The 15,432-nt window shown below is 40.4% G+C and overlaps 1 protein-coding gene across 4 annotated transcripts in view; it reads left to right on the plus strand.

The window, feature by feature from the left end:
* DMD (dystrophin) overlaps window positions 1–15,432 on the plus strand; it is a 1,990,869-nt gene that overhangs the window by 1,672,031 nt on the left and 303,406 nt on the right. For all 4 annotated transcript variants that reach the window (XM_053655812.1, XM_037127036.2, XM_053655810.1 and 1 more), the window contains one exon: window positions 9,342–9,488. In XM_053655812.1, the coding sequence (XP_053511787.1) occupies window positions 9,342–9,488 (147 nt within the window). The remainder of the gene's footprint in view (window positions 1–9,341; window positions 9,489–15,432) is intronic.

Below are 15,432 nucleotides of genomic sequence, written 5' to 3' on the forward strand. Positions count from 1 at the left end.
TCGGACTTTCAGTAGCACTATTAATACACAAATAAAGCACTATGTATATGTGTGTGTGTGAGAGAGAGAGGGAGACAGAGAGAAAGAGATGCATCTATCACAATTTATAAACAAACTCAAAAATGGCAGAGCTCTTTCAAGCCTCCGAGAATCCCCTCTCCTTGTCGTGTGTGTGCTCCCCTGCAGCAGTCTTTCTTGGGTTGTCTGGCCCCTCTACCACTGAACCCTTGTCTTTTCTCTCCATCCCTAAGCCTTCTTTTGCTTGGCCTTCTCTCTTCCTAAGCCAATTTAGACTCCACAGTCTGTTTTCCAATCACTTTGCAGTTCAAAGTTAAACTGCCTTGTCCCTAAGTGTTCATGCCACAACCCTCTGACAAACCACCCCCACCCCCCGGACCAACTGTCTTCTCCAGGCTTCCGTGGGACACTATTCAGGAAAGAGAAAATTGGCCAGATTGGTTCTGTAAAAGCGTGTGAGTCCTCAGCCTCAAATGGGCCCTCAACCCTGACTGGCAACCTCAGGAGTTTCTTAGGTCACCTCCATCTCGTAGTCTCTGTTACAACTAATTGCAGTGTTCCCACATACCCTTAAATCCTGCTTCAGTCCAGCTTACACACCAATGCTATGCCAAGTCTGTTGCTCTGTGGGGACTGAAAAAATATCAATACTTTTTTCTCTCACCTTCTACGTTCTTCTACCTGGGCTAACTATCAAATTGATGGACAGATGAACAAGAGAAAATCAAACTTTAATATGTGCACATGGGAAATTCCCATAAGCATGAAAATTCCAAAGACAAAATGAGGCAAAGCTAGATATGTAAGACATTATTGGACAAAGCAGAAAAGCAGGGGTGGTGGGAAACAGAGGTCTTAGATTTCAGAAGTGAGAACAGGCAATGTACTGGTTGGTAGTTGAGGAAAGAGGGTTACACGCCTGGCAGGCAAAATCCCTGCTAGGAAACTCAGAAACAATGGGACATGGCAGGTATCTAGCTAACAGGCATCTGCCTGAAGCCCTTCTGCTTGCCATACTTAATTTAAAAGAGGCTAAGATGGCATCCTAAATTCTCCTCCCTGAGACAGGTTTCTCTGGCCGAATCTATTGATCGGGAAAGGGGGAAGATCAAAAGTTCTTTCTGACTCTTCTGTTTCTGTTTTATTACAATTTTTTTTAATTTATTTATCTTTAGAAGGGAAGGGAAGGAGAAAAGGAGAGAAATATCAATGTATGATTGCTTCTGGTGCATCCCCTGCTGGGAACTGGCCCCTGCTGGGAACTAGCCTGCAACCCAGGCATGTGCCCTGACAGGGAATCGAACTGCAATCATTGGTTCACAGGCCCGTGCTCAATCCACTGAGCTACACCAGCCAGGGCTTTTCACAATTTATTGATTATGCCATTACAGTTGTCCTGATATTTCCTCCTTTGCACTCTGCACTGCCACTCCCTCAGGCAATCACCCTACCATTGTACATGTGCATGGGTCATGCGTATAAGTTCTTTGGCGACTCCATTTCCTATGCTGTAACTTTACATCCCTATGACTGTTCTGTAACTACCTAGTTGTACTTCTTATTCCCCTCATCTCTTTACTCATTCCCCCACACCCCCCTCCCATATGGCAACCATCAAAACACTCTCGGTATCCATAATTTTGTCTCTATTCTTCTTGTTTCATTTGACTTTGAAATTCAATTGTTGATAGATATGTATTTGTTGCCATTTTATTGTTCATAGTTTTTATCTCTTTTTCCTAAATAAGTCCCTTTAACCTTGCATATAATAATGGTGTTGGTGATGATGAACTCCTTTAGTTTTTCCTTGTCTGGGAAGCCCTTTATCTGCACATAGATTCTAGAGGAAAGCTTTGCTGGAAAGAGTAATCTTGGGTGTAGGACCCACTTTTCATGACTTTGAATATTTCTTGCAAACCCCTTCTAGCCTGCAAAGTTTCTCTTGAGAAATCAGCTGACAGTCTTATGGGAATTCCCCTATAGGTAACTAACTTCTCTTGCTGCTTTTAAGATTCACTCTTTTGGGTTTGCATGTCTATTTCCTTCAACAAATTAGGGAAGTTTTCTTTCAGTATTTTTTCAAATAGATTTTCAATTTCTCACTCTTTCTCTTCTTCTGGCATACATATGATGCAAATGTTGGAATGCTTGAAGTTGTTCCAGAGGCTGCTTACACTATACTAATTTTTTTCTGGATTGTTTTTTCTTCTTGTTCTGATTGGTTGCTTTTTGCTTTTCTTTGTTACAAATTGTTGATTTGATTCTTGGCTTCATCCAGTCTGCTGTTCTTTCCCTATAAATTGTCCTTTATTTTCATTAGGGAATCCTTTGTTTCTGACTGGGTCATTTTTTATGCTATTGAGGTCCTCACTAAGTCCTTGAGCATCCTTATAACTAGTGTTTTGAATTATCTTTCTGATAGATTCATTATCTCTATTTCATTTAGCTCTTTTTCTGGAGTTTTTATCTATTCTTTCATTTGGGCCATGTTTCTTTGTCCACTTGTTCTGGCAGCCTCCCTGTGTTTGTTTGTATGTATTAGGTAGAGCTGCTTTGACTCCCTGTCTTGGTAGTGTGGCCTAATGTAGTAGGTGTCCTGTAGGGTCCAGTGGCACAGCGTCCCCTATCACCCAAGCTGGGTACTAGAGGTGCACCCCTCATGTGGGCTGAGTACACCCTCTTCTTGTAGTTGAGCCTTGATTGCTGTTGGCAAATTAATGGGAGGAATTTACTGAGGCCAGTCAGCTGCAAGGACTGGCTATGACCACTGACCACCAACTTCTACCCTCCAAGGAGAATTAACTGTGCAGGGGAAGAGTGGTGGTGCTCCAACGTGGTCTGTAGCTGTCCACTGGGCACGCAGGCCCTGGGGTCTCCTGGGTGGTACAGGCCAAGGTCAGCCCCCACCTGTGTTTTGTCTGGGGCCACCCTGCCTGAGCTATAAAGCAATCTGAGATGGCTGCTACTTGTGCTGGGCTTGGACATCCCCAGGTGAAGCCAACCTGTGAATCTAGACTGGCTGCTGCCACACTGCTAGGCCTGGGGCCACTTAGCAAGACACACCGGAGCTGGTGCTGAGTCTGGCTGTTGCTTGTTTGAGAGGATTTAGGAATACATGAAGCATGAGTCAAGACTACCCATTGATATAGAAAAGTCTCTGTTAACAGCTTGGGTGAATTTGTAAGTTAGGCGGACAGAGCCACAAGGGATCTCCAGGGCAGGACAAAGAATGTTAGCCAGGTTGATGGAGTTTCAGATATGGTACCTGCCTGCCAGCTCTGCGGCTGTGTAGAAGGAGGGTTCAGAAGAGAGCCCTGACTGGAGTAGTTCAGTAGATTGAGCACAGGCCTGAAAACCAAAGGGTTGCTTGTTCAATTCCCAGTCAGGGCACATGCCTGGGTTGCAGGCCAGGTCCCCAGTTGGGGGCATGTGAGGAGCAATCACACATTGATGTTTCTCTCCCTCTCTTTTTCTTTCCCTTTCTCTCTCTCTAAAAAATAAATAAATAAAATCTTTTAACAAAAAAAAAAAAAAAGAGAAAGAGACAATGGCCTCTGCCCACCTTTCTGTCTGGGAGAAAGCCATCCACCACCTCTCACCTTGATGCCAGATACTCCATTTCCTCCCAGTAGTATTCCACTGGTGCCTTTCAAGTTGCTATCATGGTGCTAGAACTCAGAGGGAGTGAGTCTGAGTCCATGAGTTATATGTGGGCTCATTAAGAGGAACTGCATGGGACTCCAGAATTTTCTTCCAGTAACTCAGTCTCCACTGGTTTTTGCAACCAGAAGTTATGGGAACTTATCTTCCTGCCACTTGAATCCTGGGCTGGGGGGCCTGGTGTGGTTGGGACTCCCACTCCTGAAATACCCCTCCTGAATTTTTATCCACCACACATGGGTGTGCGATCAGCCCATTCCACACCCCTGCTACCAATCTGGATGGATATGGTTTCTTTAATTCAGTTGTTGTCAGACTTCTATTCAGCTTGATTTTATAGTTGTTACACTTCCATTCAACTTGATTTCTGATGGTTCTGAGTGATGGTTGTTCTATATCTTAATTGTAATTTCGACATGGTTATGCAAAGAGGCGAACTATGTCTGCCTATACTGCCATCTTGACTGGAAGTCAGTCTTTTGTTCTTAATAAACAACTTAAATCAATATCCCAAAAAGCACCTTCAGTGTGACAGAATTTTGATCCCTTCACTTAATGCTTCACAGAGGAATTGGAGGCCCTCAAAGTCAAAGTTAATTAACTTACTCCAGTCCTCCAAACTGACCTTCTTCTGTGCCTTGTGGAATTGTCCGTTGCCTATCTCGTTAAAGCCACTCCCTTAAAAATATTGTTCCCTTGTTAATAAACCATTCCTTTCTTTTGCTGCAAAGTGGATGATTACAAAAATTCTAAATCTATATTTGAACAAATCTTTAACTACACAAGGATAAGCAAAGATCTGATGAGCAATTTGATTTCATAAAAAGAAGAAAAACTTGACACATCAGACTAATATATCATTCTAAATCAGTACTTTTATATCTATAATCAGAGAACATTTAATGAAGTGAAAATTCTGCCTGCATGAAACTAGTCATAATAAAATTAGACTTGGTTTGCTCTTTCATGAAGAACAGATTCCAGATGTTTAAGTGATTCAAAGAAAACCCACAGTATAATGGCTTCCTTGAATGTTTTCTCATGCTTTCAAACTAGAATGAAATCTACTGAAATGCTGGCAATATTTAAACAGCCCATCACAATGTTCAGAGTTAACTGTACTTTTTGACATTTTACATTTAGTGTTTAATAATTTAAAGATAAACTTATATGTGCAATATTAAAAGCTCTAATATTTGAAATATAGCCAAAAGCAATGTCGTTCCTCTGAAATGGTACCTATGTTCACTGTTTACATAATGTGCCCTGAGATTCAGTGTTGAGGGGACCATACTTCTTGTTATGTGCACTTCTGGGCACTGGCAATGCACAGCAGTGATCCACCCCCACATGCTATGGAGTTGTCACCAGAACCTAAGTCAACTGCCAAAATGACTGCTGACTGGAACACTCTCCTGCCGCCTCTTTCCTTTTTTTTTTTTTCTTTCTACCATCAGAGTTATCTCCTTCCCTCCATCCTCATGTGCTTAGTGCCCGATGATGACTTTCTGCTGGTTATACTTCTTTAATCTGCTGGGGCCCATCACCACATTTGCCCAAACTGAACCTTCACACCAAGTTATCTCCTTATCAACTAACCTTCCCCCAAAGCTCCATTTATCTTAACAGAAATTTAGGCATTCAAATTACACTCGACAGATGGTTCATTTTATCCTTAATTGATGATAATACTAGGCACAGTGGCAATGGTAGTAAAATAGTTGTAGTAAAAGTTTCTAATAGGTGCTCATTCTTCCAATTCAATTAGAACCTAGAGTCCAACCATTAATTGAAAAAGACTGGTGAATCAGGGAATCATAAACATCTTATTCCATCTTAAAGCAGTCATCAACATTTTAATATTGTATGAAGGGTTTTTTTCTTTGAGTATAGATTCACTGATTAGAGTTCTCCATATATCACACTGGTAATGCAAACTTTTTGATTTGCACTTTCTTTAATGTAGAGAGTCCATCAAGCAACATGAGAAGCATCCTGAATACAGAATCCTTCTAAATTGTTTGGATTATTTTTCCAATCTTTTATGGTCTTACGTACATCTAATTCAATAATATTTCTTTTTCTTTTAGAGTTGAGTATCCGTCTCAGTTAATAATAACTCAGAAATAATAACTCATTTTTAGACTTGTATTTCTTTGGTTAGGGAAATCTTTAATGAAATTATGGGATTGCAATGCTAACTTGCAAAAATGGGTTTGAGAACACAACTGATTATTGCAACATACACACAACCAACAGCTCAAGTAATGAAAGCTGAAGACCATGCATACTGACAGATACCTGTAACATTTTATTTAAAGGCTGTTAGAGGTTCCAGCTAGTGTGTTTCGCAGAGAAATGAAGACTCTGGCTAATCTGGTGAGTCTTAAGTGGAGATGAGTTAACAGAACTTCTACTACAATTGCTAGATATGAATGCAAAAAAAAGCCACCAGATCCCATGACAGTAGAGAGAGAAAGAGAGGGAAGGAAAAAGAAATGAGGAGAAGGAAAAAGAAGGAAAAAAGAGGACTAGAGGAGAGGCAAAGGGAGAGTGAGTGTCATGATGAATTCTGAGTACTGGAACTTGGTTTTTAATCCCCTTTGTCCTCCAAATCGTTGATGCAGAATAAAAATCTGTGCCCACAAGATAAAATATAATAAAGGAAAAGAGCCCTGGCTGGTGTAGCTCAGTGGATTGAGTGCGGGCCTCAGAACCAGACAATCCAGGTTCGATTCCCAGCCAGGGCACATGCCTGGGTTGCAGGCCGCTCCCTGCAGGCCACTTCCCAGCAGAGGGTGCACGAAAGGCAACCATACATTGATGTTTCTCTCCCTCTCTCTTTCCCTTCCCCTCTAAAGACAAATAAATAAATAAATCTTTAAAAAATATATAATAAAGGAAAAGAAAAGAAAAATCTGGGTCCAGGGCTATGAGGGAGAAAGTGAAAATCAAAATATTCTAACAAGAGACATTCGAGCATGTAGGCTATGTAATCCAAAGAGAGCTGAACTCTAGATATGGTTTAAGTGAAATGGATACTCACCTTCATGGCTGAGTGCCCCACTAGTGAACGCAGATGATTAGCATAGAGGGCTGGTCCGCAGCACTGTCAGATTCTGCTGGGCTATCCCGTAATCTCTGCAGTGGCTTCCCATTCGCACTTCCCACTCATCAGATCTTTATTTGTGGTTACTGGAAACAGATGTTATTATCCAGAAGAGAGGGATTCCATTTTGGAATCATTGCCCCTGTCTGGGGTTCCCCGTTGTCATTTCAGAAATGTTTTCCAACTTCTCTGTTATGTAAAACAAAGTGATTGTGCATCATTTACTTATAAGGAAATGAAGTCATAATATCTACTATCAACCCCTATAAAAACCTTTAGTTTCAGACTGATTTCCATGACATTCCACTGATATAAAGATGAGAGAGGATTTTTTGCACGTGTGTGTTCAGTCAGAAGAGTGTCTTTTATTTTTCTTTGTTTTAATTACTATAGACATACAGTTTAGCCTAAAATGGACCCTTTGCAAGTGTATGATTCAGCAGTGTTCAGCATATCCACAAGGTTGTGCCCTCATCAGCACTGTCTAATTCCACACTATTTTCATCAGTCCCAAAGGGAACCCCGTGATGCTTTAATGCTTTAATGACCACTTAAAAGAACTGTAAATTCAACACAGTGGTTATCACAGTAGCTAGTGTTACTTAAGAACTATATAAGAGTCTTCTACTCCATACAATACCACATTTTAGTGGTGAGATATTCAGATTGATTTGAGAGGATTAGACAACCTCTTTTTTTTTTTCAAAAGAATTTTTTATTGTTGTTCAAGTACAGCTTTCTGCCTTTTCCCCCCACCCCTCCCCATCGCCCCAGCCTCCCCACCTCCATCCCCTGTTTCCACCCTTCACTTGGTTTTGTCCATGTGTCCTTTATAGTTGTTCCTGAAAACCCTTCCCCCTTTCCTTCCATTATCCCCTCCTCTCTCCCCTTTGGTCACTGTCAGCCTGTTCTCAATTTCAATGTCTCTGGTTATATTTTGTTTGTTTGTTTTATTGATTAGGTTCCTGTTAAAGGTGAGATCATATGGTATTTGTCTTCCACCAACTTGATTATTCATTTAGCATAATGCTCTCCAAATCCATCCATGTTGTTGCAAAGGGTAGGAGCCCCTTCTTTCTCTCTGCTGCATAGAATTCCATTGTGTAAATGTACCACAGTTTTTTGATCCACTCATTTATTGATAGGCACTTGGGTTACTTCCAGCACTTGGCTATTGTAAATTGTGCTGCTATGAACATTGGGATACACAGGTTCTCTTGATTGGTGTTTCAGGGTTCTTAGGATATAACCCCAACACTGGAATTGCCGGGTCAAAAGGCAATTCCATTTTCAGCTTTCTGAGGAAATTCCATACTGTTTTCCATGGTGGCTGCACCAGTCTGCAATCCCACCAACAGTGCACTAGGGTCCCCTTTTCTCCACAGCCACTTCAGCACTTGTTGTTTGTTGCTTTGTTTATGATGGCCATTCTGACCGGTGTGAGGTGGTATCTCATTAGACAATCTCTTTTAGAATGTACACACTGGTTCCTTCCATTGGGAGTGGGAGGAAACCGGAATTATAGATGAGGTCAGTGTAAACTGTTTTTTACCAACTCAGTGAACCAGAGAAATAACACCTGCCCAGATCAAGTGAGTCAAAACAGCACTACAGCCAAGTCAGTGATGCTGTCCTTGTGCACAGACATTACATTACACGCATTGTTCTCCTCAGTGAGGGAGTTTGTCCCTTAGAAATTGCTCATTGGAACATTTGGCCAACATACATCATGTTAAAGATCCATAAATGTCTTCTCAATAGTGTAGATATGATGCATAGTAATCTCCTCCCCATATCTGCATAGGGTTCTTCTGCTCAACAGTTCGTCATGATGGATCGCATCAGAGAATCCCAGTCTAGTGCTTTAGAGACAGCTGAGAAGCCCCATGGGAGCCTCTTCAGTCATTGATAGGAGGACTGAAGTACCAGGAGACCAGGAAGTCATTCTTAGAACTTGACAAAATACCCTAATCTCTAAGTGAATCTATTTATTATGTAGTTGGGACAATGTATGAATGTAATATTGTATGACTGAACATATCTTTTTATTGTTTTAAAAAAAGATCTATTTCTGGTTGTGGGATGAGTAGAATTTAGATCTAGGAGCACTACGTTTTTCCCTGTTCCTTTGCCAATCCAGAATTTCTTTGCAGAGGTATATAATATATTTGTGAAGAATCGCCACTCTGGAGACAGGCAGACCTGGGTAGGGCCCAGGTTCCTCAGGTTTGAGCCATCAGGTCTTGGGCAATGTTTAAGCTCTGCAAGTTTGTTTTCTCATGTGTAAGGTGAGAAATTGCCAACTATTAAGCTCATAGGGCTATTGTGTGGGAATAGAAGCAAATTCAGTGTGGACAAAGTTCATCATGGCACGGAAGAAGCACTCCATATGTCTTGTTATTCGCCATTAACAAATGTCTGTTGTTGCACTACCAGAGCGAACATTGCTGACTCTGCAGCCCACACGGGGTAAAGTAGCTCATAGCTCCCATGTGTCTGTCCCTGTGATTTAAATATGCTTATCCTCCAATTTGCCCTTGTCTATTTCACACAGGCACTTCGAGGAGAAATCGTGCCTCTTAAAGAGAACGTGAGCCACGTAAATGACCTTGCCCGCCAGCTCACCGCATCGGGCATTCAGCTGTCCCCGTACAACCTCAGCACTCTGGAAGACCTGAACAGCAGATGGAAGCTTCTGCAGGTAGGCACGTTGTGAGCACTCCAGCTCCTTGCTACAATAAAAAAATATACAGATAAGGCTTGTTTTTTGAGGAACCAGAAAGTAATTTTTTTACATCATAGTCACAGTAATATTTTGTGAGTGTAGGATATCTTATTTGATAAGTTCCTGTATAAATGTTTGCAATCCTATTAAAGTTAACTTTTATAAATGGCTTAAAGTTAGGCTTTACTATAGCTTGCAATAAATGTGGGAAATAATGCTTAATCATGATTAACAAACTAAATTACTGGCATGCAATTACTTTGTACTATTATTGCCTGGATTCTTAAAATAGCTTTCCCTTTGGAATCCTAATTCATACAAAAGTCAAAGGCGAGACATTCTAAAATCTTTGAAAGAAAGAGCATTCTACCATAAACCTACACATGGAGATTTTCCTAGGTTTCCATAGTAAATTCAAGGAATATAAGTATGCTCAAGGTTATCAAAACTCTGTATGCCTCACTCTCTCATGGGGACATTAAATGTTTCTAAAATATTGGTTAATTACTAGGATAAGTAAGTCAAAGCATATAGAAAGTCCTTGGAATAGTACTAGTCCCATAGCAGCACTGTATAAATTCCAACTCTTGGTACTATCGCAATTATAATTATCGCCACTGTAGCATACAGGTTTGGGAATCGGTCTTACTGAGTGACCTTGAAAACACTTGGCCTCTCCGATTGTTTGTTTTCTCATCTCTAACACGCTTGCTCTAATATTAAATGAAGTAATTCACGTAGAGTTGCTGGGACAGTACATGGCTTGTAGTAAGAACTCAGAAAACCTGATGGTGGAGGAGGCGTGTCTCTATGTTCCATCTGTGAAGAACACTGCGCTATACCCTAACACCCTGAGACCGATCGAACCACACATTGGAGACTTGTTTTCTCTCCTTTTTCCAGTTGCATAGGATGCAGAGGAGATGCTGCTGGGGACAGAGAGGCAACCATGTTTCCAAATAATTTCTTTCAGTGGTTTTTTTAAATTTAATTATTGTTCAAGTACAGTTTTCTGTCTTTTACTCCCATCCCAGCCCACCCACCCCCCAGTGGTCCCCACCTCCCTCCCATTTTCACCCCCCTTAGTTGATGTCCATGTGTCCTTTATACTAGTTCCTGTAAATCCTTCTCCTTTCCCCTGAAATTCCCTCCCCTCTCCCCTCTGGTCCCTGTCTGCCTGTTCTGTATTTCAGTGTCTTTGGTTATATTTTGCTTGCTTGCTTTTTTGTTTGTTGTTTAGGTTCCTGTTAAAGGTGAGATCATATGGTATTTGTCTTTCACTGCCTGGCTTATTTCACTCAGCATAATGCTTTCCAGTTCCATCCATGCTTTTGCAAAGGGTAGGAGCTCCTTCTTTCTTTCTGCTGCATAGAATTTCATTGTGAAAATGTACCGTAGTGTTTGGATCCATTCATTTACTGATGGGCACCTAGGTTGCTTTCAACTCTTGGCTATTTTAAACTGTGCTGCTATGAAAATTGGGGTGCATAGGTTTTTTTGGATTGGTGTTTCAGGGTTCTTAGGATTAATAAGAAAGAAAACCTGCTAAACCAGATTACTTTTCCAAATGGCAGTCCATTTACAAGCAATTGAAAGTCCCGTTTAAGGAATTGCTAGATCTTTAATAAAAACAAGTTCCAAATTCAAGACCTCTTGAGATCTGATATAATTTCATTCTTATCATGATCGATAATCTTGAAATATTTGTGTGACAGAATGTTAGAACTGGCATTGACTAAAGCAAGGCAATATACTGAAGCAATGCGTTCCTATGTCTATTCGCTCCATGGTGGTTAAGCACTACGAAAAGCCTATCAGTTTCATCTCAGTATGTTTTCTATTTTAAGCATAAATAAGGAAAGTAATAAATGTCCAAGGAAAAGCAATGGCCGTGTTTGTTCCATGCAAGCACACTGGAACTATATCGTCAAATTTCTCTGAGAGAGCTGAATTCCACATCAGCTTTCTGAAGGTACTACAAGATGTGTAACACTAGCATCTAAATTTACTGATGAGGTCAAAAAATGATGACTGATAGGAAATGTTTTTAAGATCCAATGCTAAGGGATCCATTATAGCATGTGCTATTTGGATGTAAAGTGGAAGGAAATGTGAATCGCTTAATTTCTACCATTCTCTCAAAGAAATAAGGACTTCGATGTAGACATATGGAAGTACATGAAAGGAGATAGTGTGATGCAGTAAAAAGAGCACAGGGGTGAATATTAGAAGGCCTAACTTCACATTGAAACCCAGCTATTATTTGACCGTGTTGTCTTGGGAAAGCCATTTAACCACCCTCAGCTGCAATTCCTTCATTTATAAAAGGAGACAGACCATTTTGCCTAAGGTCACATCTACTTCAGTCATATGATTCTGTATCTGGGTATGGATGGGGGAGATACCATATGACAAAATTCAGTTTACAATCAGTGGAGTTGCTCTTTCTATTCATAATACAGATGCGGCTTGTTGGAATTATGTTCCTCCTCCAGTAAATGCTCCCTTTTAACCCCCCGCCCCCAAACCCACATGCGCATGGTCTTTTCATGTTAAACTGGTTGGTTTGTGGTACATGCTCTTATTGTGGCAGATTTCACTTGTTGCTATTTTTTGAACATGACCTTAAGGATATGCTTTAAAAAGTGTTTTTCACAGAAAGCTGATAAACCCAAGGTTTTGGTTTGCATAGGAGTGAGTCAAGAGGATTCTATTCTTTTCTCTTTGTTGACCATAACTCTAACCACTTGGCTGTATTAGAAATGTAAGTCCTTGTTCAGAGAGTGAACAAAGCAGGAAATGAGGTTCACATCAAATAGCTTTACCCTCATGACTGGCAGAGCAGCTCATACTGAGGACAGTTCACATTTAGAAGAACGTACATGAGACTAAAGCGTTACCTGGCTTCTATGGAGGAAAGTTGGAGCCCGCCGTCATTATGTATTGTATTCCTAAAAATAAAGAATGTGGTCACAGGGCTATGTCAGTTACTAAACTCATGATGAAAGATGAGTACAAATTCATCTTTGCTTCTTTGTCTGCTAAAGCAACAAAAATCAAGAACTAGAGACTTGAAGTAGCAGGAAGGCAGACACAAACCTAAGAAAAGCCGTCTTCGAGTTGGGCAAAATAGTGTAGTTGAAAGAAGTAGAGTTACATACTACCAGGCTCTGTCCACTATCAGAACATCCTGGGTTTAGTTACATGATCCATTACTTTTTACTGTAAAAGAAATCCATGCTGTTTTTCTAGCTGTATGCGATAACAGTCAAAACATTAGAAACAGACAAACCGTGTAGATGTGAACGTGAACAGCAGATAAGAGGCAGGTACAATTTATCTGAACCTAGAAATAGAGTGTGTGGAGAATTCTGTATGTAGTTTGAAGCCACCCGCAGAAGTTATAGAGACATTGGTTTGTCCGTTTGAAACTCTCTGTGAAATCAGATCATATTTTCTCTGTGGACACATTGGTATGGATGTTGCTACTAGACCACTTGACAATGTGTCTTTGACGTAGGAAACCATCATTGCTTGTAGCTACAAATTTTCGTGTACGTTAGCTCATTTAATCCTCAGAACATGATGCTGTGTCATGATGATGTATTATCATAGTGCCATTAACCAATAAGAAAACTGAGACTTAAAAACATTAAGTGACAGAATGACAGTCACACACCGTGTAAGGATCAGTGGGGACCTAAATCAGCTCTTCTGAGCTGCAGCATCCATGCCCTTTTTGTTTCTTTTTAAAGTCTTCTGAAGTTTGAACTTAACAAAGTCATCCTTTAAAGCTATTTTGGGCCACGCAGGTATGAAATGCTTCGCTGTTTTCATGCTTCCCCTCTTCTTAAAATGAGTCTCAGGGATATTAACTTGGAAATCTTCCTTTCACAAACCAGTGGATTCATGAGCCCAGTTCAGTGTACCCCTTAAAATCACACTTGATGTTTCAAATATAAAACCATAAAGCATTCTATTTCTCCTTGCCGTCTCTAGAACTCAGCAATTGTGGTAAAGTCAACCAGAGTAATTTTAATGAGTTATCTCTGAAAGCAATGCCAGCGCTAATATTTGATCCAGTAGAAATGAGTATGAAAACCAAATGGGAAGAAACGTAAACTAGTGATAAACCTGTCTGATTCTGAAGCGTTGCACACACATTTAGTGCTGCAGGCATGCGGTCGATTCACCAAGCGCAGGGAAGGTTTTTCCTTAGGGACGTTTTGCCAGGGAATACCCTAACCCTTTCTCTGCGTCCCGAGTTAATCCACGAGTAGCGTCGGAAGCTGCAAATACACTTTAATTTAAAGGGTACGTGCTTTTATAGCCTGTAGGACTCTATAGCATATCATCACTTGAAAAATATTGAATATGAAGACATTTCCAGATAGGACAGTCTTTAAATATGTTTAAGAACAGTATCATGCATTATGTATGTTTTTTAAAGGTTTCATAAGAGTCTCCCAAAGTCATGCAGACAGTTATACAGGGTGGGGCGAAAGGAAGTTTACAGTTTGGAGTACAGGGTTTATTCTACAAATACGATTTTGCATGAAGCATCATCTCTGACTTAAATACAAAACTGTCTTGCTTGTACACCACCATTCTTCGTAAACAAGTAAATGGACTTGTGTTGCCAAACTCATGCCAGTTTTCATCAGCTGGTCACTTTTTAAGTAGTACCTCTACTGGGTAGAGACCCTCTAATTCTTGGACTGTTAAGGTGGGATCCAGAGGCTTGGGGACTGGAAGCCACTATCCAAAGATACTGCAGCGATGTAGGGAAAACTACGCTAACACATTCTGAACTGTAGGCAGCTCTTATAAAAAGGTTTTAAGTATAACATCTAGTTTGATGTGGCCACTGGCAGGACTTTGTAAGAAGCTGAAGGTGGGGGAATTGAAAAGAACAAAGGAAAGAAGAACATGTTTGTTTTTTCTTAGTCAAGGTTAAGTCACAGAAGGATTTGTTGGTATTAGGAAAAGAATGGCCTGTGATTAAAGGGCAACTAAATTCTAGGAAAAACATCTTTTCAATAAGGAGAGAACAGTCATTTATGCTTAACCTTGGCTTTGTTTTTTTTTTTTTAAATAGGAAGTGAACAAGCCCCTTAAAGATTTGAAGGAATGTATAAATCTAAATGCCCAAGATATTTACAGCCCTTAGAACATGCTGAGGTCATAGTATCCTATCAAGCTTAGGAACCTGTTCCTCAGTCAGTGTGGTTTTCAGTGTTTTCACAGCTAATTGCACTTTATTCAAAAGGAATGATACTGCCCTGGTCATTTGGCTCAGTTGGTTGAAGCATCATGAGTAAAACAAAAGGTCATGGGTTCAATTCCCAGTCAGGGCACCTGCTTAGGTTGTGGGTTTGATCCTTGGTCAAGGTGCTTATGATTGATATCTGTCTGTCTGTCTGTCTCTCTCTGAAATCAATGAATATACCCTTGGGTGAGGATTTAAAAAAAAAAAACAAGAAATGATACTGAAATTGGCTAGATAACCTTAAAAGTAACATGGCCCAATGTCCCAGTGTCTCTGCCTGTCCTCCTCACCCCAAAGAAGAACAGCCTCATTTTCAAGGGCATTCTCTATTTTCTAAAAAAGGCATCAGGATATGTGGGACTATAGGGAGAAACCGTAATGATGAAGGGAGTGCAACCGGAACAAATACATGAGGTACAAAATGAGAATGAAGCTAGGTAGAGCCAAAGAAATATTAGTTGAAGAGAATGAAAGGAATATTAATTTTTTCAGAGATTTTGTAAAGTGAACAACGATCATTATAAAGTAGGAGGTCGAAGGCCTGATTGCTTGATCTTTATATACTGCTTGGTTTCTGACTGTTTTAATCAGGGACTATTTTTGCTAGTTATGGAAGTGTTTCATTATTGTTTTTGTTAAGATGTGATGTGT

Source organism: Artibeus jamaicensis, unplaced genomic scaffold (assembly GCF_021234435.1).
Source record: "Artibeus jamaicensis isolate MK-2021 breed Jamaican fruit bat unplaced genomic scaffold, CSHL_Jam_final scaffold_1283, whole genome shotgun sequence".
Lineage (NCBI taxonomy): Eukaryota > Metazoa > Chordata > Mammalia > Chiroptera > Phyllostomidae > Artibeus > Artibeus jamaicensis.